This window comes from Schistocerca americana, chromosome 3, assembly GCF_021461395.2.
Source record: "Schistocerca americana isolate TAMUIC-IGC-003095 chromosome 3, iqSchAmer2.1, whole genome shotgun sequence".
Lineage (NCBI taxonomy): Eukaryota > Metazoa > Arthropoda > Insecta > Orthoptera > Acrididae > Schistocerca > Schistocerca americana.
This window is the reverse complement of record NC_060121.1, coordinates 205,240,441-205,265,567: the sequence shown is the minus strand read 5'-3', so window position 1 is coordinate 205,265,567 and position 25,127 is coordinate 205,240,441. Positions and strand designations below refer to the sequence as shown.

At 41.3% G+C, this 25,127-nt stretch overlaps 1 protein-coding gene across 1 annotated transcript in view; it reads right to left on the bottom strand.

Moving 5' to 3' along the window:
- LOC124607385 overlaps positions 1-25,127 on the bottom strand; it is a 445,395-nt gene that overhangs the window by 5,109 nt on the left and 415,159 nt on the right. Inside the window, exon 6 of the mRNA XM_047139701.1 lies at positions 4,597-4,733. Within this exon, the coding sequence (XP_046995657.1) occupies positions 4,597-4,733 (137 nt within the window). The remainder of the gene's footprint in view (positions 1-4,596; positions 4,734-25,127) is intronic.

The following is a 25,127-nucleotide window of genomic DNA, read 5'->3' as shown; positions in this document are numbered from 1 at the left end:
AAGAGTGTAATACGAAGAGCTGAAACACATTAGATAAAATGGTTTAATAACATTAAAGAATGGTCTACAAAAGATACCTAAAAATAATGTTCAGCTACAAAGGAAATGGGAAAAGTAGCAGGAAAGATACATCACCAGTAAGAGGTGTAACAAGCTGCGCGTAAGTAGGAGGGGAGACCAATTATTGAATCATTACACGATTGCAGAGCAATCATGGAAGTAGTCCATTGAATATCTAGGATTATGATCAGACAGTGATTTTAACCGCAGATAAGGCTGACACGAAACTGAGGAACATTGGACGTATCCTCAGGAAGTGTAGTCGACCAACCAATGTGCTGTTTTACTAACCTCTTGTTCGACCTATCCCTCAATACTGCTCAACAGTACTGTGAGTTTGATGGGGGAAACAGAGAAGATACGAAGAAGACCGAATCTCGATCTGTGCATTGTAGGTTTTATGGAGGAAATAGAGAAGATAAGAAAAAGAACGAGTCTCGTTATAGGTTTATTCAGTAAACACAAATTTGTCACGAATATGCTCAGCCAGTGTTTGTGGCAGGCGCAATAAGAAACGCATTCAGCTTCACTATGTGCTTTACTGTTAAAATTTCGGTAGTTTAGGCCTATGCTCTTAGAAGAAATAATGAGTAAATTGCTTCCCCTTACGTGTAGCTCGTGAAAAAACAGTGAAGGTAAAATTAGAGAGTGATCACACAGACGCTTATCAGCAATCGTTCTTAATGTGGACAATTCTCATCTGAAACAGGAAAGGGCTGGTAACGAGAGGAAGGGGGGGGGGGGGGGGGAAAGGAGGAAATGGCAGTGATCCACAAAGTACCCATCGTCAAACACTGTAAAAAAGAACTCTTGGAGATTGGTCCCTCTTTGCAGGTAAATCAAGAGCTATTTGGTTTTGGAAATACCTATTTCGCTTCTTTTTACTTGGGAAAGGTATATAAAAGTATAAAAATGAGAACTATAACGTGAATTGATAGATTTGAATGTTAATCTCCATGAAAAAGTTGTTTCGAAGGTCTCGTAGGCGGGAATCATGAAAAAACCAGTTCCAAATGATAATGTCAATGAAAGTTGTCAAAACACAAAAGAAAACTGTAGTACCGAAATAAGAAATTAGTAGCCCATTGTAAGAGGACGAAGACAGCTGGTGTACATCTGCCATTACAAATGGAGGCTACAGGTCTTCCTTGGAAGCCTACAGATGCCTTTGGGACTGACTAGATTTTGTTCCAAGTCGTACCATTTCCAGTGAACGAATTTCAGAATTGGAGATCAATGCGTTTAAAAAATGCTCTGAAGTTAAAGATAACCGTCGGTATTCTGTTCTTTATTCTCAAGTTGTTCCATACATCAAAGTTCTGCGCACCTGAGACATTCGACTACTGAAAGGCTGCACATAAAATATAACACAAGGCAGGCTCTACTTCATAGACAAATGTTCTGATGCGAAGAATAAACTAAGCCGCATCTCTTCAACAGCTTGAAAAGTGAAGTGTATTACTCCATGATGTTGTGTGCACGTCAGATGATATATTTGCCTTTAGTTTGCACAGTCTTTCGCGAGCAATATTCATCAGTATTTTATATGATTTGAAGTTTCAGTTACTCTAGTTACTCTTTTTATGCCTTTATGCTTAGCAATTCCAGTATATTGAATGAAATGTTTTACAAATTACAGTTTGTCCATACAATAAACTAATAGTGTGGTCACATCGAACACTATATCCGCCACTGCTATTTACGTTTTTGCGACTTAGCATCAGCCAAAGATCTCGTAAACAGTAGTGAACCTGTCAAATTCGTTTGATACATATGAGCCTGTGTAACAAGTATGAACAAGGGGAAAATTCAAGCACTGTCGACATAATTTGCAAATAAATAGAGCACTCGTCTTTTTGTTTCCCCAAGTACTTTTAATTTGTAAATTGTATGAACATTAAAAGTTACTATTTTACAATAATTAATCAATCAATTACGTTTGCTCAACCGTGTCTACTCATTTTTTATTATGAAGAGTATTTAAAAAAAATTATTAGAAAACTTCGCTTTTTCATGAGGGTTTTGGGTAGATAATTTGTGGCTTTTGAAATGCATTTGTTTTATGACATCCATGAATTATATACAGTCTGTAACTTGATTCATATCTGACGTTCCAAAGATAGACTTTACATTTCTATACATGAGACAAAATTGTTATTATGAAAATCATGAAGGACTGCATACATACATACATACGAGTACATACTAAGGTGATAACTTGTAGCCTTGCAGGTTGATTTTTATAGTAGCATGATAAAGAGATTCATTTAGCACCTACCAGTGCCTGTTCGAAAAAGACTATTGTAATTTACGTATGATGTTCAGAATTATCAATGTATAATGATGGTTCAGTAATGAATTTAATTTACTTCACACTGATTGTGTATTTTACTTGCAATCAGAAGGAACAAAGGTGATTGTTAATGAAGTTTTTATATGTACCATAGACACTAAAAAATGCTGATGAGAACAGAAAGCAGTTACATTAAAATTTGACTAACTAAAACCTAGATGGAATGTCTTTATTAAAGTAATGAAGAAACATACATGCTAAGTTTTTGTTTTCAGGGCCACATTTGAGATCTTTGGGATACTAAGCAGAAAGTGTTGTACAGACCACATCAAGGGAGATTTGGTGATAAATAACACCCAAAATAAGATTTTAGAAGAATTTGCGAATGATTTATGCAGCATCTAAGGTTTATTATCAACTAATACAGTAGCAACGCATTTTCTACAACGCATATTACCAAGGGTGGGGGAGGGCCTTTTCATCAACCAAAAAAGTAAAGAAAACCTTTTTCGTTAATCGTTGTTAAATATTGTTAAGGGTATTGATATGTAGGTTGGCTCGACAACCTGAAAATATCATTTAGCATATTCTTAAACACATTGTTCATAACTTGTACTACCAAGGATGGGATACTTTATGACGACCACAAAAAATTAAACAACATACAAGTTTCTTCAACTGTCGTTAACTTTTATTCACAATATACTTTTTAAAGACATACTGATGCTTAAGGCGGTTTCTGAGCCTGATGAATATGACATCTGAATATGACATATGAATATGACACTGCGAGTTAGTTATAGAATTTCAAACTGAAGTACTTTGCATCTTATGTGTTGATGACAGTCATGAGCATGGAAGATCTACACTGAAGAGCAGGGCCACTGTGAGCAAGCAGAAGTGCCACAACACGATGTGGCATGCACTCGACTAATGTCTGAAGTAGTGTTGGAGGAAACTGATACCATGAATCCTGCAAGGCTGTCCATAAATCTGTAAGAGTACGAGGGGACAGAGATCTCTTCTGAACAGCACGTTGCAAGGCATCCCAGATATGCTCAATAATGTTCATTCTGGGATGTTTGGTGGCCCGTGGAAGCGTTTAAACTCGGAGGACTGTTCCTTGAGCCACTGTATAGCAGTTCTGGGCATAAAGAGTGTCGCATTGTCCTGCTTTGAATTGCCCAAGTCCATCAGAATGCACAATTGACACGAATGGTTGCAGGTGATCAGGCAGGGTGATTACGCGTCATCTGTCAGGCATATCTAGACTTATCAAGGGCCCCATATCCCTCCAGCTGCACGCTTACCACATTATTACAGTCTCCTGCTGACATGCAGGGTCCATGGAGTCATGAGGTTGTCTCCATACCATTATACGTCCATCTGCTCGATACAATTTGGAACGAGACTCGACCAACTGGGCAACATGTTTCCAATCATCAACAGTCCAATGTCAGTGTTGATGGGCCCAGGCCAAGCATAAATCTTTGTATCCTGCTGTCATCCAGGGTACATGAGTGGGCCTTCGCATCTGAAAGCTCATATTGATGATGTTTCATTGAATGTTTCACACGCAGACACTTCTTGATAGCCCACCATTGAAATCTGCAGCAATTTGTGGAAGGGTAAGTTTGGGTTAAGTTTTACTGAAAAAACTAAAATAGTTACGGGATGTGGTAGAAGAAATCATTAAAAGGACAAACATATTTCCAGAATTTTAAAATGCGAAGTACCTGCCTAAATTACTCTATTTTCAAATTGTGGGCACAAAGCATTTCGATTGTTAAATTTTATTAAACACCGTTATACAGTTTATATTGTAAGGAATTTGTGAGATAAAAAATAAAAATAATTTAAATCATTGAGGTATTCACCACTATTTATTGATATCACTGTAAACAACAAGATTCTTTTAAATAAAAAAGGAGAAGCTGAGGTTGTTGCCCATGCAACAATCATTATTTGATATACGAAAATGAGATATTGTAACTGTTAGCATACATACTCATTAGTCCATGAAAGTTAAAAACATGAATGTATCAATCAAGCAAATTTTACCTATATTAAGTTCAAATACGTACATGAACAATGATAGTCTTCTTGGTCCCAACTGTCGGCAAATTAAATTTGTTCCCTGTCATCCTTACTTTCCAACACGACGTCTCTAAAAAGTGCTAGAGTTATAAAGCTTCAACTACCGAAAATTTTTCTGATACAGAAGTCACTGTGGACGTACTCACCGTCGAGCACATGCACGGTGACAGTGGCGAACTCTGAAGGCGAGACGGCACACGTGTAGTTCCCGGCGTCTCCGCTGCTGACTCGCGCCACCAGCAGGGAGCTGTGGGCGCCCGCTGGCGTCAGGTCTGTCCGCACGCTGCACGTAAACACAAACAACTAATGCACCACCTACACATGAGATCCAGGGCAGTGCCATCAACAAAAAAGAATGTTAAGTGAAAGATATGCAATTAAACATCTCGCTTATGAAAGTTAAAAAGATGCGTCACATACACTACTGGCCATTAAAATTGCTACACCAAGAAGAAATGCAGATGATAAACGGGTATTCATTGGACAAATATGTTATACTACAACTGACATGCGATTACATTTTCACGCAATTTGGGTGTATAGATCCCGAGAAATCAGTACCCAGAACAACCAGCTCTGGCCGTAATAACGGCCTTCATACGCCTGGGCATTGAGTCAAACAGAGCTTGGGTGGCGTGTACAGGTACAGCTGCCTTTGCAGCTTCAGCACGATACCACAGATCATCAAGAGTAGTGACTTGCGTATTGTGACGAGCCCGTTGCTCGGCCACCACTGACCAGACGTTTTCAATTGGTGAGAGATCTGGAGAATGTGCTGGCCAGAGAAGCAGTCGAACATTTTCTGTATCCAGAAAGGCCCGTACAGGACCTGCAACATGCGGTCGTGCATTATTCGGCTGAAATGTAGGGTTTCGCAGGGATTGAATGAAGGGTAGAGCCACGTGTCGTAACACATCTGAAATGTCACGTCCACTGTTCAACGTGCCGTCAATGCGAACAAGAGGTGGCCGAGACGTGTAACCAATGGCACTCCCTACTATCACGCCGGGTGGTGGTAGTGGTTGTTGGGATGGTTAAGGGGGACTAAACAGCTAAGGTCATCAGTCCCCCACACGCCGGGTGATACGCCAGTATGGTGATGACGAATACACACTTCAAATGTGCGTCACCGCAATGTCGCCAAACACGGATGCGACCATCCTGATGCTGTAAACAGAACCTGGATTCATCCGAAAATATGACGTTTTGCCAGGCGCTCCTGTCTGTGATGCAGCGTCAAGGGTAACCGCAGCCATAGTTTCGGAGCTGATAGTCCACGCTCCTGCAAACGTCGTCGAACTGTTCGTGCAGTTGGTTGTCTTGCAAACGACCCATCTGTTGGCTCAGACATCAAGGCGTGGCTGCACGATCCGGTTCAGCCATGCGGATAAGATGACTGTCATCTCGACTGCTGGTGATACGAGGCCGTTGGAATCCAGCACGGCGTTCCGTATTACCCTCCTGAACCCACCGATTCCATATTCTGCTAACAGTTTGGATCTCGAAAACACGAGCAGCAATATCGCTATACGATAAACTGCAATCGCGATAGGCTACAATCCGACCTCGGAAACGTAATGGTACGCATTTCTCCTCCTTACACGAGGCATCACAACAACGTTTCACCAGGCAACGCCGGTTAACTGCTGCTTGTGTATGAGAAATCGGCTGGAAACATTCCTCATGTCAACGCTTTGTAGGTGTCGCCACCGGCGCCAACCTTGTGTGAATGATCTTAAAAGCTAATCAGTTGCAAATCACAGCACCTTCTTGCTGTCGGTTAAATTTCGCGTCTGTAGCACGTCATATTCGTGGTGTAGCAATTTTTATGGCCAGTAGTGTAATTCGTTTTATGAACCTGTAGAGTCAGGTTTGTGGCTTCTGTGATCAAAACACACTGAGGTGACATAAGACATGCCATTGTGATATGCACGTTCACAAAGGGCAGTAGCATCGCAGACACAAGTTACAAAAGGATAGTCCATTGGCGGAGCTGTCATTTGCACTCAGGTGGTTCATTTGAAAAGGTTCCCGGTATTATTATGGTCACAGGAATTAACAGACATTGAACGCGGGATGATAGTTGGAGCTAGACGCATGGGATAATCCATACAGAAATTGTTATGGACATTATTTCGCCATCGACAGAGGCAACCGTTTGTTGAATGTCCCACATTTCAGGCATTCCCTGTCTTCACAGACCACACAGTACCCCCACGGCCTTCACTTAACGATCGAGAGCAGCGAGGTTTGCGCAGAGCCGTTAGTGTTAATAGACAAGCAACACTGAGTGAAATAACCGCAGAAATCAATGTGGGCGTACGGCGGCCGTATCTGTCAGGACAATGCTGTGAAATTTGGCGTTATTGGGCTGTGGCGATACACGTCTGACGCTGGTGTCTTTGCTAACAGGACGACATTGCCTGCAGCGCCTGTCCTGGGCTCTTGACTATGGACCATAAATAATTGGAAAACTGTTGCCTACTCAGATGAGTCCCGATTTCAGAGGTGATGGGAGCGTTGAGCGTAGCGCAGACCCGACGAAGTCACGGACCCAAGTTGTCAACAAGGTACTGAACAAGGTGATGGTGGCTCCATGATGGTGTGGGCTGTGTTTATGTGGTGTGGATTGGGTCCTCTGGTCCATCTGAACCGATCATTGGCCAGGAATGGTTATGTTCATCTACTTGAAGACCATTTGCAGCCCTTCATGGACTTCATGTTTCCAAACACCGATGGGATTTTTGTGGATGACAATGCGTCATCTCAGAACGTTTTGGACATTTCGAGTGAATGATTTGGCCACCCCGACGGCCGCACATAAATCTCATCGAACGTTTATGGGACATAATCGAGAGGTTAGTTCGTGCACGAAATCCTGCACCGACAATACATTCGCAATCATGGACGGCTGTATAGGCAGCAGGGCTGAGTATTTCTGCAGGGTACTTCCAACCACTTGTTGGGTCCATGCCACGAAGAGTTACTGCATTACGCCAGACAAAAGGAGTTCCGACACATTATATGAGGTATTCCATGACTTTTGTCTCTTCAGTGTACACGTGTAAAGAGAGAGAAATTTGGCACTAAGAGTGTCAATGGTCACTTGTTTGGTTATTCAACCAGTCATATTGCCTGTAACTTTTTGAAAACATGTTCCATAATGTATGAAGCAGGGGTGAAATTATGAATCATGAGTGCTTACAAGATGGCAGTACCAACAGTAGCAGTTTAGGGACCTAGGATGTACTTGACATGTGGAGTAGTAAGTTTAGTTACTTTCACTATGCAACAGAGCCAAAAAATTTATACTAGCTTTTTAAAGTGATGACATTATGTGCACAATTTATCAACGAAAGCAATACTTACTCTCCATACGTGAGCTACGGCTTGTGAAAACGGGATAGCATGCTGAGAGCCCATTATCAATCACTAAGCAGCAAAAATTGTAGCCAGTGCGCACCAGGACAGTGTGGTAACGTCGTGTTGGATGCAGTGAATGAGTTTACATTTTGCTACCTTTATTTTTCTGCTGTGTACCAAGAATGGTGCATGGTGACGCATGGTGCAGGGAATGGCAATTGAATCTCAATGTAGACAAGTGTAATGTGCTGCGAATACATAGAAAGATAGATCCCTTATCATTTAGCTACAAAATAGCAGGTCAGCAACTGGAAACAGTTAATTCCATAAATTATCTGGGAGTACTCATTAGGAGTGATTTAAAATGGAAAGATCATATAAAGTTGATCGTCGGTAAAGCAGATGCCAGACTGAGATTCATTGGAAGAATCCTAAGGAAATGCAATCCGAAAACAAAGGAAGTAGGTTACAGTACGCTTGTTCGCCCACTGCTTGAATACTGCTCAGCAGTGTGGGATCCGTACCAGATAGGGTTGATAGAAGAGATTGAGAAGATCCAACGGAGAGCAGCGCGCTTCGTTACAGGATCATTTAGTAATCGCGAAAGCGTTACGGAGATAATAGATAAACTCCAGTGGAAGACTTTGCAGGAGACACGCTCAGTAGCTCGGTATGGGCTTTTGTTAAAGTTTCGAGAACATACCTTCACCGAAGATCAAGCAGTATATTGCTCCCTTCTACGTATATCTCGCGAAGAGACCATGAGTATAAAATCAGAGAGATTAGAGCCCACACAGAAGCATACCGACAATTCTTCTTTCCACGAACAATACGAGACTGGAATAGAAGGGAGAACCGATAGAGGTACTCAAGGTACCCTCCGCCACACACCGTCAGGTGGCTTGCGGAGTATGGATGTAGATGTAGATGTAGAATTCAGTTTTTCTATGTAGACGACGAAATTTTTAATTTACAGACGAGATACAGTATCAGAAAACAATCCGACATAAACATGCTCTGCGTAATTTGTGATTCTTTAAGTGTTATTTCATTCTAAAAATCTAATAGGGCATAAAATATAGAGGATTCTTGTAAAGTGACAACTAGGTAGAGATTCTTCATAACGAAAGAAGCGACGAAACCACAACAGATATATTTCGGTAACACGGTGAGCATCTTTTGTGTCTCTAGATGGTCAGTGACGTTTATATCCACAGTAAGACTGACTACTCCGCAGGTTTTGCACATCCAGCAATTACCCACGATAGAAGAGATTTTTGGTTACTTTTGGTTGAATAGTAGCTAACTCTCATAGATTCTTGGGGAAATGGATCAAAATCTGACGTCTGAGTTCTCCATAAAATTCAAATTGTCATAGTGTGACTTCATTATAAAGCCGAAAATCAGCCAAACACATGTAACTATAAAGAGAAGTAATTTGTAACTCAATAAAACATTAGTTCGTATTGAAAATCTAACTGTAAACACTTCCTTCTTATACGGGAATTACGTATACGATGGGTTATATTTCCTTTCTCTCTTTTCCTTAAAATTTCTAATATACGTTTTCCTCAAATGAATTTTCTGTTGTACATCTCACTGAAGTGATTCACACGGGCCTCCCTTGATGTTGATGTTGGGTGGTTCTAATTAATGTGCAGTTACTCACAGAGGTCCAGTGTGGGCTGTAATTACCGTATGACAGTAAAACTTGGTAGATATTCGCGGAACGAACTGATTAACGACTGAAATAATATAGTCCCAACTTTGGCCACAAGTGCAAATCTGACGCTGCACAACATTTCGTCGACGTCTCCGGTCCTCATATTAAACAAAGTGTGCAAGCGGCGGTTAATATTAACATCGACACTATGCCTCTCTCTCTTGTTTGACCTTGCCTGCCAGTGACTCGTTCCTAGTCCATTACATATGGCAACATTTCTATTCGTCTTTCTTGTATTTGCAGCGCCAGATTTGCATGTGGTGGCCAAAATTGAAACTAATTTCTCCAGCGTAAATAGTTTCCGCATTGACGCGCACAGTATATACCTAGATTCGTTACCATACGTGTACGAGTAACTGCACTATAATTGTACTCACCCGATATTCCAGCGACCATGACACCTCCAGTATTGAGCAATGTATGAAATATTATATCAGTTCTGAGTAAAACATCACAAAATTTACTACAGAATGAAATATATATAATATTTAACATTCTTCTCAACGACATCGACGTTAAAGACGATATTTGACTTGTATTGTAGCAAAGCCCTAATCGGATTAACCTACATTTTCAATAAGTTCTAAATCCATTCGACAGTCGATGAGTTCGGTGAGCGAGTGTCAATCATCAAAGACGATTTGTTACTCTCGTCGCACTAGATGGCAGATTCTGCCGGTGGACACCAGTCGACTCTCCAATTGCAGCTCAGTCTGAACGTGTATCATAACTGCACTTTAATTAAACCCATCCAATATTCTAGCGTCCATGACACATCCTGTATTGAGCATCAACCTCGTACGGATCTTAACAGAGGTGTCTTAAATCTACGAACAGGGTGTTGTTCTCAACACTTGCATGATTTGTTTTCCACTTGATTATCGGTGACATTGTAATTCACTCGTGGTTGACTTGGATATCTCCTGTCATCGTTGGGCCACGCAGCCACCTAAATACAGGGAGGCAGAAGGATATTATGGAAAACATTGGTTTTGCTTATGTGGCCGCACATCAAAGTAACGTGGTAAAGGACAGCACTGTGCAGGCAACCAACAGACTCTGCTGTAATGCACCGAGATACAGCAATATCGCTTTTCCATCACTCTGATGCCTTGAATAAACATCTTCAATTTAGACTCCAGTGTGAATTCGAAGTTCGCTACAAGTGTCGCTAGTAATAATGGTGCTTTACAGATCCTAAACTACAGAATAAATACAAAATTTGATCCAACGAAGGCGAATATGGCCATACTGAGGAATGAAGGCTAATCAAGTTACTGTTAATAACACTGTACACGAAAAGATGGAACAGTATAAACAGATTCTTTGTTGGGATCTAAATATAGTAATGAATAATGTAAACAGCAGCCTAAATACTGACGCTGGTGCAGTGCATAAAGTCTGCCTAGAAAGTTGCGAGGTTTTAGAAAAGCAGGTGGAAAGAAAAGTAAGTCGGGTGTCCAAAATTTGTCTTGAGAAACATACCGGAGCGAAATACAAAATATGAGAGCTTCACGCTGTAAGTAGTGAATTTACTATTCGGTACATGCAGATTTATGGTCAAATAGCTCGGCAATTCGAGGCGAGAGAATTTGATCCTGATATTGATGTACAAGAGGGAGCTGTGGGGATTAATGTGATAACGCTAAACAGTAAAGTAAACAGAAAGCAGCAAGTGGCAGGGGCAATAATATTGACAATACTACAGTAGTACGCAAGGAATCCGCATTCATTAGATGCATACAGTTTCAGCCTATTAATTTTCATGTTCATGTACATCCTGAGCAATGATGAAATGATGATGAACATGTATTGCTTAGAGGGTGGGAAAAAAGGGGCAAAATTTTCTACCTGAAGACTGACTTGCCATGAGAGGCATAGCGATGATTAGCAGAAGTAATGATGAAATGTGAAACTGTGATTGCATTGATTGAAGGCCGCTTTTATTAAGAATCTGCGAGTCAAATAGAACAGTTTGAGGGATTCAGTGGTTGGAGAGGTGGAGAAGAGAACCCGGGCAAGAATTTATAAAGGATTTCTCGAGAAAATTGTTTCCTAAATGATCCTATTTGAGAAATAAATTGGAACCTCGAGCCCGAGGTTGTAGTGATGGGATTAGAGAGCAAGTTGCCCGTCTACCGACGTAAGAGGCTTACTTCAGCGCCTCGTGACAGTCTGACAAGTTCATTCAGCACTTGGAGAGGGTGTAAAGATTGTCTAGGGAAGAGGAAGTGCAGAACACTCGCGTGACAAAGTAAACGCGAGGCAGCTGCGTGTCCACGATGAGACAGAACCAAGCAGGCGAGGCCGTTATCCTCATTTTAGAAGACCGCCTATCGAAACGGATCGTGTGGTTAGGCAGAATGTGAATTGATCCCGCCATTCGCCAGCACGGAAAGTATAGCATTGATTGAAGTGCGTAGGGAGGTTGCACTACTTTCGTTAGTACATGGTGTGGCAGCCATTCGTAACCGATTTTGACGTACATTATGAAATGAACAATGTGTGTACTAGTTAATGCATACTTACAGCAAGAGACAAGAGGCTCGGCTTTTCCATATTACTGATATATTTATTTGTTGTTCTTTGCTACTTTGGTATGTATTTTGCATAGGTCAAGTTTACTGACCCACTCTACATCAAATGTCCAATTGTAATTGCAGTTACATGATTATTTTTGCTAATGTTTGTTACATGATGTCATGATTAATTATATCCGCTAGTGAGCCGATGTGATGATTTTATTGTTGGTGATGGCAAGGAGAAATACATTTGAGTTTTTTCTGATTTTGGAATACTTATTTTGGTTGATTGATTTATGTAGGAATCGCAAATCAACGGTTTCTTCGCTTTGCTGCACACCAAAGGCAAACATATAATAATGTCTCCTGTTATAGTAGGAGTGTTTTCTACAAGTGGTTGGAGGTACGTGTAGTGCTGTGGTATGTTTATTTTGGTCTGCTTGGAGTCATTAGTGTCGTGTAGTACAATACGCTGATTAACAGTGTGTACTTGTGATAGTGACAGCGGTTGGGAGAAAATAGCTTTTTATCCAGAGCGAATATGGAACCAAAAGCAGGTTGCCATTAAGGTAGCGTGCGCGCAGATCAGCCCGTACGGGCGAAGAGGCGCTACATATCACCTGTTTTGAATTTGAGAAAGGAGCTTCGAAGAGCGCACGATACTGCTTGTGAGGGATAACACAGGAAGCGATGCTTTTATAGCATTTGGACCATGGAGTATGTTGATGCGCCGCAACGTACAAAGAAATGTTGCGGTGCCATGGGCAGGTGCAGTTTCGAAAAGAGACACATCTTGAGAAACTGCTATAGGAACCTTTTTTATTGTGTGAAATGCAGTGGGGTTGAAAGAGCGAAAAGTGAAAAGGAGATGGTATTTAGAATTGGGGGTCACTGCGTAAGTAAAAGCCAGAAGAACACTGGGTATCTACGATAAGTATCTCGATTCTACTTCATGGTATTTTGACAATATTTGGAGGCTGGTGTAGTTGTTACGAACTCACGACGAATGAAACATATTTCAGGCTTTGGGTGTACCTATAATAATGTTAACTCAACAACTGCTATTATGCTGAAAGTATATGAACGTAACAGTTGTAAAGGAATTATACAAATTTTTTTATGAATATATAGACACTAGTTCAACTACCAGAGATTAATGCGTAAAGCATTTGCTGAACAAAAGAAGCTTTACGCTCTTCGTGTATTAGTTGTAGAATAAGTTTCCTTTCGCTGTTATCCTGTCCTAGTGTTGTGCATTTCTTACTGATAAAATGGGTTAAATAATGAAAGTGATTTTGAAGCAGAGCGATTTCGTCTTTTTTGATACCATGGGTCCCAGCTCCTGAAATTCTGGGAAATTATTACTATTATTTTAATTTTATGCAGAGAATTTAGATGGAGGCTACGATCTTCACGGCGACGCTGCTCAACAATAGAGGTACATGAATGTGTTCGTCTTCTTTCCTTTCGTGGCCACTACCGTCAATTTCAGTATATTTGCCGTGACATTCAGAACCTGCAGTCTTTCTTTTCATTTAATTTCGAAGTCCATGCATTTACGTTCTAAGATGAATAAATGCATTTAACTGTAAGTCTTTTTATCCAAGCCACGTGGGATGGTTGCACTCAAAATTTACGTGCCTCTATCCCGTTCGTATGTGCTCATAGATTTGAGTGTGTACAAGCATAACTACATTTAAGACTCTTTTTCGACACAGTATTAACGCCTTTTTTTTTTTTTTTTTGTCCACTCATTCGCGAATGTACGTGCCCTCTTATTTGATGTAGTCAGTCGGCCGTATTCTTTAATATCATTATATGTAATATTCAGTGGCTTAGATTCCACGATTGATCTTTGTCGCAACAGTAGCCCGCATCTCGTGGTCGTGCGGTAGCGTTCTCGCTTCCCACGCACGGGTTCTCGGGTTCGATTCCCAGCGGGGTCAGGGATTTTCTCTGCCTCGTGATGGCTGGGTGTTGTGTGCTGTCTTTAGGTTAGTTAGGTTTAAGTAGTTCTAAGTTCTAGGGGACTGATGACCATAGATGTTAAGTCCCATAGTGCTCAGAGCCATTTGAACCATTTTGTCGCAACAGCGCTTCACGCGAAATATTTATTACGCGACATCCACGATAACTTTTATTTCAAAATTTCGACGACCCTCTGAATAAAGATTTTTCTAACAATAACAATAGCAAAACATAATAATATAAGAGGACACGTTACACAGTGCACACTGAGATGACAAAAATCATGGGATGCTCACATACAGATGCCGATTGTATCGCGTATAAAGGTAAGCATAAAACGGCAGTGTTGTCATTTGTACCCAAGTAATAAACGTATAAAGATTCCGACGTGATTATGGCTGCTCAACAATAATTAACAAACTCTTAACTCGGAATGGTAGTTGGAGCTAGACGCATGGGGACATTTCATTTCGGAAATCGTTAGGGAACTCAGCATACCGAAATGCACAGTGTCAAGAATGAACCGAGAATACAAAATTTGAGGCATTACCTCTCAGTACGGACAACGCGGTGGCCGATAGAATTCACTTTAGGGAAACGCCACTGCTCTCGGTCGTTAAGTTCTCAATATTAACAGACAAACAACACTACACTACGTGAAAAAAGCGCGGAAATAAATGTGGGATGCACGTTCTTTGTACGTCCCACAGTGCAGTGAAATGCGGCGTTAATGAGTTACGGCAGCAGACGAGCTACGCGAGTGCCTTTGCTAACAGCACGACATGGCTTGCTGCGCCTCTCCTAGGCTCGTAACCATATCGGTCGACCCTAGTCGACTGGATATCGTGTCCTAGTCAGACGAGTCGCTATTTCAGTTGACAAGAGATGATTGTAGTGTTTGGGTGCGGTGCAGACTCCACGAAGCCACGGACCCAAGTTGTCAACAAGGCTGTGCAAGCTGGTGGTGGCTCCGTAATGATGTGGGCCATGTTTACTTGGTATGGACTGGGTCCTCTGGTCCAGCCGAACTGATCGTTGACTGGAAATGAGTATGTCTGGTTGCTTGGAGACCATTTGCAGCCATTCGTGCACTTCGTGTTCCCAAACTACGATGGCATGTAACCGGGCCACAGTTGTTCGCGATTGGTTTGAAGAACATTCTGGACAATTCGAGCAAACGCTTTGGCCACCGGGAGCAATCTGGACATTTGGGGCGAATGATTAGGCCATCCACATCGCCCGACATGAATCCTATCGAACATTTGTGGGACATAATCGAGATGTCAGTTTGTCCACATCATCCTACAGCGGTAATACTTTCGTAATTGTTGACGGCTATAGAGGCAGCAGGGCTCAATATTTCTGCAGGTGACTTCCAAAGACTTGTTGAGTCCATGCCACGTCGAGTTGCTGCACTACGCCGAGCAATACGAGGTCCGACACGATATTGGGAAGTATCCCGTGACTCATTATCTTAGATTATGGTGAGGAGTTTATCATTTCAATATGCATGAAGTTGTGCTATATAATTGTAATGAAATTACTTTGTGTACTTAAAGTCATATTTGCTGAAGTATCTAAGAGACATGAACCTGTTTCGTGGGCGTAATCTGTGCATAAAGTGTATTTTAGTGTAACTTCATTCGAAGGTTGATTCGCTCATTTCTAACAGTATATTTGTGAAAATTTCTAATTTCATGGTCTATTACTAGAGGAAGAGCTTGTTCTCTTTATTATTTCCGACATTGTCAGGCTGGAGATAAGCGACCCATCAACGTTAAAAGTTACAGATTCTTATAAATAATCCTTTATAAGTTAAGATCACAAAAATTATTTCCAATGACGATAACTAGTTTTGCTGAAATAGATAGCCCTCTCCAGACCTGAAACTTTATAAAAAAATTACACATGAAGGAGAGTAGTGTGATGCTGTCAGTACACATAAAATAAGATAAAAATTTTTGGGTATGATAACCAGCCCGGTAGGAGAGACATTGTCATCGATAGATTGCATTCTTGAGCTTAACATCGTTCATAGCCCAACCTTTTTGTTCAAGTACAACTCCGTGAACATTTATGTATCACCTACAAATATAACATCCGAATCGGAAATACGGCACAATGTGTCATTATGACATTGCAAGGTTGAAACCACATAAATCTTATTCAAATGTGTAAGACCGTCGTACTCATTGTGCAATGATATTATATCAGCTAGTGTTCACACGTGAAAAGTGTTTATCACAAATTAGCGAACTAATTTGCCTCTTTCACGTAACAAAAATGGTTCAAATGGCTCTGAGCATTATGGGACTTAACTGCTGAAGTCATCAGTCCCCTAGAATTTAGAACTACTTAAACCTAAGTACCCTAAGGACATCACACACATCCATGCCCGAGGCAGGATTCGAACCTGCGACCGTAGCGGTCGCGCGGTTCCAGACTGTTGCGCCTAGAACCGCTCGGCCATTCCAACCGGCTTCACGTAACACCATTAAATAACAGAGTAATATGCCCATGTCAGATCAGGCAGAACACTAATGATGTTACGTGGTGGGGCTTACAGGAAAACGACTAGCAAGCACGTGGAATTGTAGTTTGAGTATATTAATTGAAGTACAAAGATAACTGTACTAATTATTGTATGACGTATACAGGGTATAATAATAATAATAATAGTTGTAATTAACTAAGTAGACAAGTCGCAGACAAAAGCAAACCGGATAATGGTAACTGATATTCACATTTCAAAGTGAAAAAGCCACTAGATGGCAGAAAATTTTCTGGAAGTTAACCGGTATGAGAAATTATGGATCAGTAAAGGTATCCTACGTTAAACTTAATAGGTTTGACTTTTCGCACTGTTATGTAGACATCGAACTACTATTCATAGATTGTTTATGAGACAAATCCATATTTTCTTTATGCTTCTGGCATTAATTCTTAAATATATACAATTCAAATGTGATGGTGTCCTATAACTAAGTCTTTGTTGTACCTTGGTTGAGCTTGTTTCTTGGTCTTGTGGAGTATCTCTTCATTCATTTGCTTTTGAGAAGGATGCACGCCATGTTACTGCTATCTTCACTTGAATAGGGCGTTTTACTATCAGATATCTTCATATGTATGCTTGCTATATACGAATAAACGATGTGTTATGACTTCTCTAGATTATGCTAGGACGTGCCGTACTTGCATTGTAATATCTACTGGTTTCTGTGATATGTTGACTTATAACGATTAATCGATTGCTATTACGAATGCTAGGACAGAATCCATCCATATGCTTCCGAATCGCATATGTCATTATCTTACATACTGAGATAAAACACGTGGGTCTCCAGTACGTTCCTCACTAATGTAATAATTTTATATCCTTGGATAATCTAACGCTTAAGGTTGGTTACACCTGACTGCTTGATATCACCAATAAGCAAATTTTCTTATTAATACTCTGTATTACATTGCATAAAAAGTTAAGTGTCACCTAGCGGCACTTTATCACTTCGTAATATGATTGAAAGTTACCATTACGCTGTTTGTTTTAATCTGGAATTCGTCTACGTGTATAGTTACAATTATTATTATTATTATTATTATTATTATTACATTCGGTATACATGATATATTATTGCATACATTTATCTACCACTTCAATGTGATCAGCTGGCGTGTCGTTTTCCTGTAAGCCCCATCACGTAGCAATTAGTCACTGGTCTACCTGCTCTGATACTGGCATGTTACTCTGTTGTTTACTGGTTCTACGTGAAAGAGGCAGATTTGTTCACTGCTTTGTGATAAGCACTATTCACATGTAGTTATTAGTGATACAGTGTTACTATTCATGTGTTCAACGACCTCACACATTCATCCTCGCAGTGGTATAATGGCACACTACGTCACATTTCCTAGTCGGACTGTATATGTTTAAGGTGGTACTTACATGAGCAGATCGTGTAAAGGGAGATTTGGCTACGAATGCTGTTAAGTACAAGCACAGTCACCGGCCTGGTGATTAGACATAGCAATGTTGGTCGTCATTGGTACACACTGACTTTACATAACCTTTGTGATAATCACAGTTTGTGTTGCGCTGCTCTGCCTCATATGTAATGTTCTGTGAAATTTTACAGCTGAAGATGGTTAGCTGTTTTACTTGTAACTAGGTATCATAATTATACAGGGTGTTCGGAAATTCTCGTTACAAACTTCTAGAGCCGGCCGTAGTGGCCGAGAGTTTCTAGGCGCTTCAGTCTGGAACCGCGCTGCTGCTACGGTCGCAGGCTCGAATCCCTCATCGGGCATGGATGTATGTGATGTCCTTCGGTTGGATAGGTTTAACTAGTTTTTAAGTTCAGGGGATTGATGACCTCAGATGTTAAGTCCCATAGTGGTCGGAGCCATTTTAGAACAAACTTCTAGAACTTGTAGAGGGAAGTGAGTACATAATATTTTGAATGGGAACCCATATCCGGAAATGTGCCGATTCAGTGCTACCGCCGTTCGTATACATGTCTGCTATGTATGTTTGCAACAGGGGTGGTGCTTAAGTCGGAATGACTGATGTCATACCTCTCTCACCTGGGTCGAGCCTTATGCACGTGTCTGTCAGTGTTACATGTTGTATGGAGTATTGGAGGTGTTATGGGTGTAGTTGTTTGTCATCCACAATATACCAGACGGTGTTGGGATCAACATCCACTGCACCCACAGTTGCTCGTGTACTCGTTGAAGGGGTCTCTTCAAGGTGACGCAGTCCGGCCTCTTCCAGTTCAGATGTTCAGCGTCTCAGTGGAGCACGACAGTGGCTGAAGTAACTCTTTCTCGAAACCAATGCAAAACTGTGGCGGAAATGGAGACAGACATTGTGGAGAACGATCTTGATACAGACGGCGAGTAGCTCTTCCATTATCGTAAGCTTACCCATACAAAAGAATCATATTGGTGTTTTCTACAAAAGTATACTCAATCATGTTGCTTTAACACTCAGACACGTGAATGAGTTTCGAACCAGGTCAGCAAACATGTTATCAAACGGCTGTAGCACGGGAACGGTACATTTCTGGATATGGGTTCCTCTTAAAAATATTATGTACTCACTCCCCTCTACAAGCTCTAAAGTTTGTAACGGGAATTTCCGAACACCCTGTATGCTATGTTTGTAGTCATGACTTATAAATGATTATTTACAAGTACCTATAACTTTTATTATCTTTATTTATAAGACTATAGGGCCTCGTGGCGAAAATATTGAATAAAATTTTCTCCAGTATCCAGCCATACCAAATGGTTACAATGCCACGAACTCTAGACCAGGCATTCCTTAGTCATTGATAAGTAGAATGACTGCTAATGGACTGCTCGTACGCTCTTATATACTGTAGCTGTCGGCTCTGGCATGCCTGGTGCTCATGGTATATCCAGATAGCCGGCCGGAGTGGGCGAGCGGTTCTAGGCGCTACAGTCCGGAACCGCGCGACCGCTACGGTCGCAGGTTCGAATCCTGCCTCGGGCATGGATGCGTGTGATGTCCTTAGGTTATGGCTCGGAGCACTATGGGACTTAACTTCGGAGGTCATCAGTCCCCTAGAACTTAGAACTACTTAAACCTAACTAACCTAAGGACATCACACACATCCATGCCCAAGGCAGGATTCGAACCTGCGACCGTAGCAGTCGCGCGGTTCCAGACTGCAGCGCTTAGAACTGCTCGGCCACTTCGGCTAGCTGTCCTTAGGTTAGTTAGGTTTAAGTATTTCTAAGTTCTAGGGGACTGGTGACCTCAGAAGTTAAGTCCCATAGTGCTCAGAGCCATTTGAACCATATAGCCAGATACTGACATACATCGACTCCGTATTCGTTGCACCCGCTTCAACCGCACGATCGCCGGACCTCACGCCCTGCTGATCTGCAGGTCTCAGTCTCTTGTAAAAAGCGATATCGCTGAATTTTATTTTGATGGCTTCTTTGATTTCACAGACCAAAAGCCATTAGTGCAAGCGGCGACAGAGTTTACATCAAATTTGTTCCGGTGACCGTTTTCGGTGCATCCTCAGCTAAAGCCAAATATTCGGGGTAGCATAGGCGACGAAACTTCTCATCCTCCTTTCTTAGTTGTTGTACAGCGAGCACTACTTGTCCGCCTTAAGATATTGTTGTACAGCGTGCAACTGTCCACACTTGCAAGGTATCTTCTAGACTTCGGCGTTCTGAGACATGCTGCAACTTTAGCTGGCCTCACAAACTGCCGGATTTTTGTCGTAGGCATGAAGGTTGATTACATTCTGTGAAAATGTTTATCAATGGTTCTGTCAACAGTTGCAATATTTATTAGGTTGCAATATTTGTTAGGCAATCAGTTTCGAACCTTACAGGTTCATTTTCAAGCCTGGTCTATTTAGGCTGCACCGACAGTGCCTGATCTTAATAAAAAGCATTGAGTGGCAACATATGCTCTATTTTGACTTGGTAACAGGCATTTATAGATCACTTGTTGCCATTCAACGTTTTTCATTAAGATCAGGCACTGTCAGTGCAATATCAGTAGGCCAGGCTTGAAAATGAACGTGTAAGCTTAGAAGCTTAGAACTAATCGCCTAATAAATACTGCAACTGTTGACACAATCATTACTAGACGCTTCAATGAATTTAAAAAAAAAATTCCTGTTCCCTGTCAATGAAATGTTGAAACCGACGAATTGTGGCTTTTCGGCAGGGCTGATCTTCCTGAGACGGAGCAACAGAACTACAAAAATGCAAGTTTTTCTACTCCTCGTCGGTGGACTAATTGTGGTTTATAAGGTCGCCTCATTTATTTGGTGAACGCTGTTGCCGTTGTTCTTGAAGACCTAGCTTAGCTCAGGGGGCAGATTATCGACGTCTGATATCGTTCTCGCATCATGTACCACTGTTTGTATCAATGTTGATAATGGCTGATGGCTGCGAATACGGGTCGGTGTCCGTTGATTTCCTGTGGACGCTGTATCGAAGGTACCCACTTCTTTAGTGAACTGGATGTTACTGTTAATGGTGTTGAGATGTTCTATGAATTCGTTTAGTTTTTCACGCCCGTGGGGCCAAATGACAAACGGGTCGTCAGCACATCGAAAGAAACACTTACGGTTTAGTGAGACCATGTACATCATATCATTCCTATTTTAATTTGTTTTACTGATAAAGTTATCTTGCCCGGCACAGCAAAAATTTGAATGTTAGACGCAGTAGATTTGGCAATGTATTTTGATTTCAAGCGAGCACCTGAACAGTTTGCAGGGATAACAGAATTATAAAATGGTGGGTAACATGGAGTATTTCCTGTATATGAAGCTTCCATGTGGTAGCGGCAAACCCAGATAAGGACACACGGCAAGTGATTTCCATACACCATGATTTTGAGGTACTATGGCAATGGACATTGTTGAGACAAAAGAAATTGTACTCTACTTTATTTCTAATGCCGTCAGTGACGTGTGAAAGACGATCATCTCATCGGTTTATCACTTCCTCTGACAGATAATACGATGTAAATTGGTGATAGAGAAGTGTAGAAAATGACGTCGTTTGATCATTTTGTAATTTCTTATTTTCTTACGTTTGAAGTGGATGTACCACTTGAAAGTAAAAGGTAGCATGGATAGCACTAATTAATTCTTTTTATAATGCCTAATAATTTTTTTTAGGTTTTTTTTTACTACCTTATAGTCATTTGTAACGAGAAACGACTGCAATGATATTACGAACAATATGTTTCGCAAAGTTTCCATTCGTCTTTAAGTTTCGAATTTCAAGTCTCATACTTTTATTTTCGCTTATTATATAAAAAATGTAGTGAACTTCGGTTTTCATGTTTGATAGAAACTACTTTTGTTTTCTTTGAGATATCAGCAAATAGGCAGTGTCTTGTTGAAACACCTAGAACAAATTAGATTTTATAAATGTATATATTTTATCTTATGACAAATGGTTCAAATAGCTCTGAGCACAACGCGACTTAACTCTTGAGGTCATCAGTCGCCTAGAACTTAGAACTAATTAAACCTAACTAACCTAAGGACATCACACACATTCATGCCCGAGGCAGGATTCGAACCTGCGACTGTAGCGGTCGCTCGGCTCCAGATTGTAGCGCCTAGAACCGTATGACAAATGCTTATACTTCTAATTTTGATATCGTATATTTTATATAAGCGAGAAGAGACGACCCAGAACAATGTAAATTTATACATTCATCTCACGATTAAAAAAGATTTTCTTAACTCATGTTCCTCCTTGCAGGTGTAACTTAGTTTTTCTAGAGAGATTTTAGCTGTGAGCTGCTATTGCTCTGAGAACAAGCACTTCGAAACTAAGACTGAGATTTTGTATGTGCGTGCAAAGTTTGAAATAATCTCGGGTTTCTTTAGACTCAGTTTGAAGATTAGCTTTGCTTACGTTTGCATGCCTATATGGTGGCAAATTTAAAGAACGTTTCAGTTATTTGTTTTCCTTCTTTCAGCATATAAAGTGTTTGCTTAATGGGTGACATTCTGTTCAACCTGCAGTCAAGTGGACTGAGTACAATGGAAGGCAAGGTTGCGAGGTGTGGTGGCCGTATGTTCAGAGTGATCTGTCACCGTAGCTAAGCAGCGACCTAGTACACTGATGCTAAAATACTTTCTGGTTACTGAAACTGCATTCAGTTTGATCACGATGCTATACTGAGGGCGTATAAATAATCCCGGAGCCGCAATTTATTGTGAACAATAATCCGACAGATATTAATTTTTCATGGAAATTTGATTTAAATCTAGAACGGCTCTGGATTAAAGCTAGGAACACCGAATTTCGTATTAGTGTCCAGACAGACGTTATGTTCATGATGTTAGTGCGATTTTGTGATCGGAGTAGTAATGTTTGACTTATTAATCTGTTTGCGTTTTTGATCGAATCACTGTACATTATTAAGTGCTAATTTTATGCAGGGTCATATTTATTAATGCAGTATAAGCGGTGGAATTTGAGGACAGGAATCAGTTGACAGTAAAGCTACACCGAACCCAAATGTTACGTTTATCTGATCCGCATAAACTTATAAGGTTACAGTGCGGTGTGAACTGAGGCGGCGAAACTTAACTTTCACGTGGACTTTGATTCTTAACAGTTACATCGAGTCTGAGTTTTATATAATTTTGATTAGACGTATTCAAGTGTGGTACTCTGAACATTTTCGAATGGATTGCGTTCCGTATATAAAAACCGTGTGGCAACACAAATGGATTACTAGCATTTGTGAGCGTTTCTGTCGTAAGGCGAGCAGACATTTTACGAACTTTTACTATTTTTCGTTTTTCAGCTGATGGAATTTTTTCATTTCGATAAAGTATGATGGTTGCCTGTGCTGAATAAGAACATGAATTTTGCAAATGAATATGCCTTGTTGAACCACTGTATCGAAGACTGTGTTTACCATTGTAACCCTTGCTCATTATCTACATCCAAAATAATTTTGGTACAAGTGTGGATACTGTGGTGAGACACAGCGTTTTGCTGTTTCCTCCCACGCACTTAGGCAGTGAAATTCCGACGAGAAGTTGAAAATGAACTGAGAAGCTAATAACGAGTCCATATTCTCTCGTAATTCTGTATTCTATTCATATCACTGATACAGCGTTCCAATCACCCATGATTATTAGATTATCATCGTCATTCACGTACTGAATTACATATTCAGCGTTCTCATACATTTTATCTCCTCATTATTTGCTTGGGCGTCGGTATGTACATCTGAACCATTGTTATAGGCGTCGTTTTGTTTACAACATAAATGGCAGATCAGTACTGTCAAAGAGGGCATTATTCGCCAAAAGAAGCCCACTGATCTGAAAAATCAGCCTTAATTTGAAGATTTTTTTCTGATAACGTACGTTTGGAACACAGTATGAAATGAATCTCTCGTAAACCCTCGTCGCCAGTTTTGTAAAAGCTTCGTCGCTACTGCTGTTGAGGCCGAGTTGCCACTGTAGTTGCGGTAGGCCCAGCTTCTGGGTTCGGTTCAAAAAATGGCTCTAAGCACTATGAGACTTAACATCTGAAGTCATCAGTCTCCTAGACTTAGAACTACTTAAACCTAAATAACCTAAGGACATCACACACATCCAGGCCCGGGGCAGGATTCGAACCTGCGACCGTAGCAGCAGCGAGAGTCCGGATTGAAGCGCCTAGAACTGCTCGGCCACAGAGGCCGGCTCTGGGTTCGGGAAACGGCTTCTGGTGCAGTACACTGCTAAGTAATTTTTCCCTGCCACTACTACTAAGCTATGCCCTAGGGTCAGGTAACAGGATAGGAGAATGAAGATTCCACAACACTCCAACAAATTACACTCCTGGAAATTGAAATAAGAACACCGTGAATTCATTGTCCCAGGAAGGGGAAACTTTATTGACACATTCCTGGGGTCAGATACATCACATGATCACACGACAGAACCACAGGCACATAGACACAGGCAACAGAGCATGCACAATGTCGGCACTAGTACAGTGTATATCCACCTTTCGCAGCAATGCAGGCTGCTATTCTCCCATGGAGACGATCGTAGAGATGCTGCATGTAGTCCTGTGGAACGGCTTGCCATGCCATTTCCACCTGGCGCCTCAGTTGGACCAGCGTTCGTGCTGGACGTGCAGACCGCGTGAGACGACGCTTCATCCAGTCCCAAACATGCTCAATGGGGGACAGATCCGGAGATCTTGCTGGCCAGGGTAGTTGACTTACACCTTCTAGAGCACGTTGGGTGGCACGGGATACATGCGGACGTGCATTGTCCTGTTGGAACAGCAAGTTCCCTTGCCGGTCTAGGAATGGTAGAACGATGGGTTCGATGACGGTTTGGATGTACCGTGCACTATTCAGTGTCCCCTCGACGATCACCAGTGGTGTACGGCCAGCGTAGGAGATCGCTCCCCACACCATGATGCCGGGTGTTGGCCCTGTGTGCCTCGGTCGTATGCAGTCCTGATTGTGGCGCTCACCTGCACGGCGCCAAACACGCATACGACCATCATTGGCACCAAGGCAGAAGCGACTCTCATCGCTGAAGACGACACGTCTCCATTCGTCCCT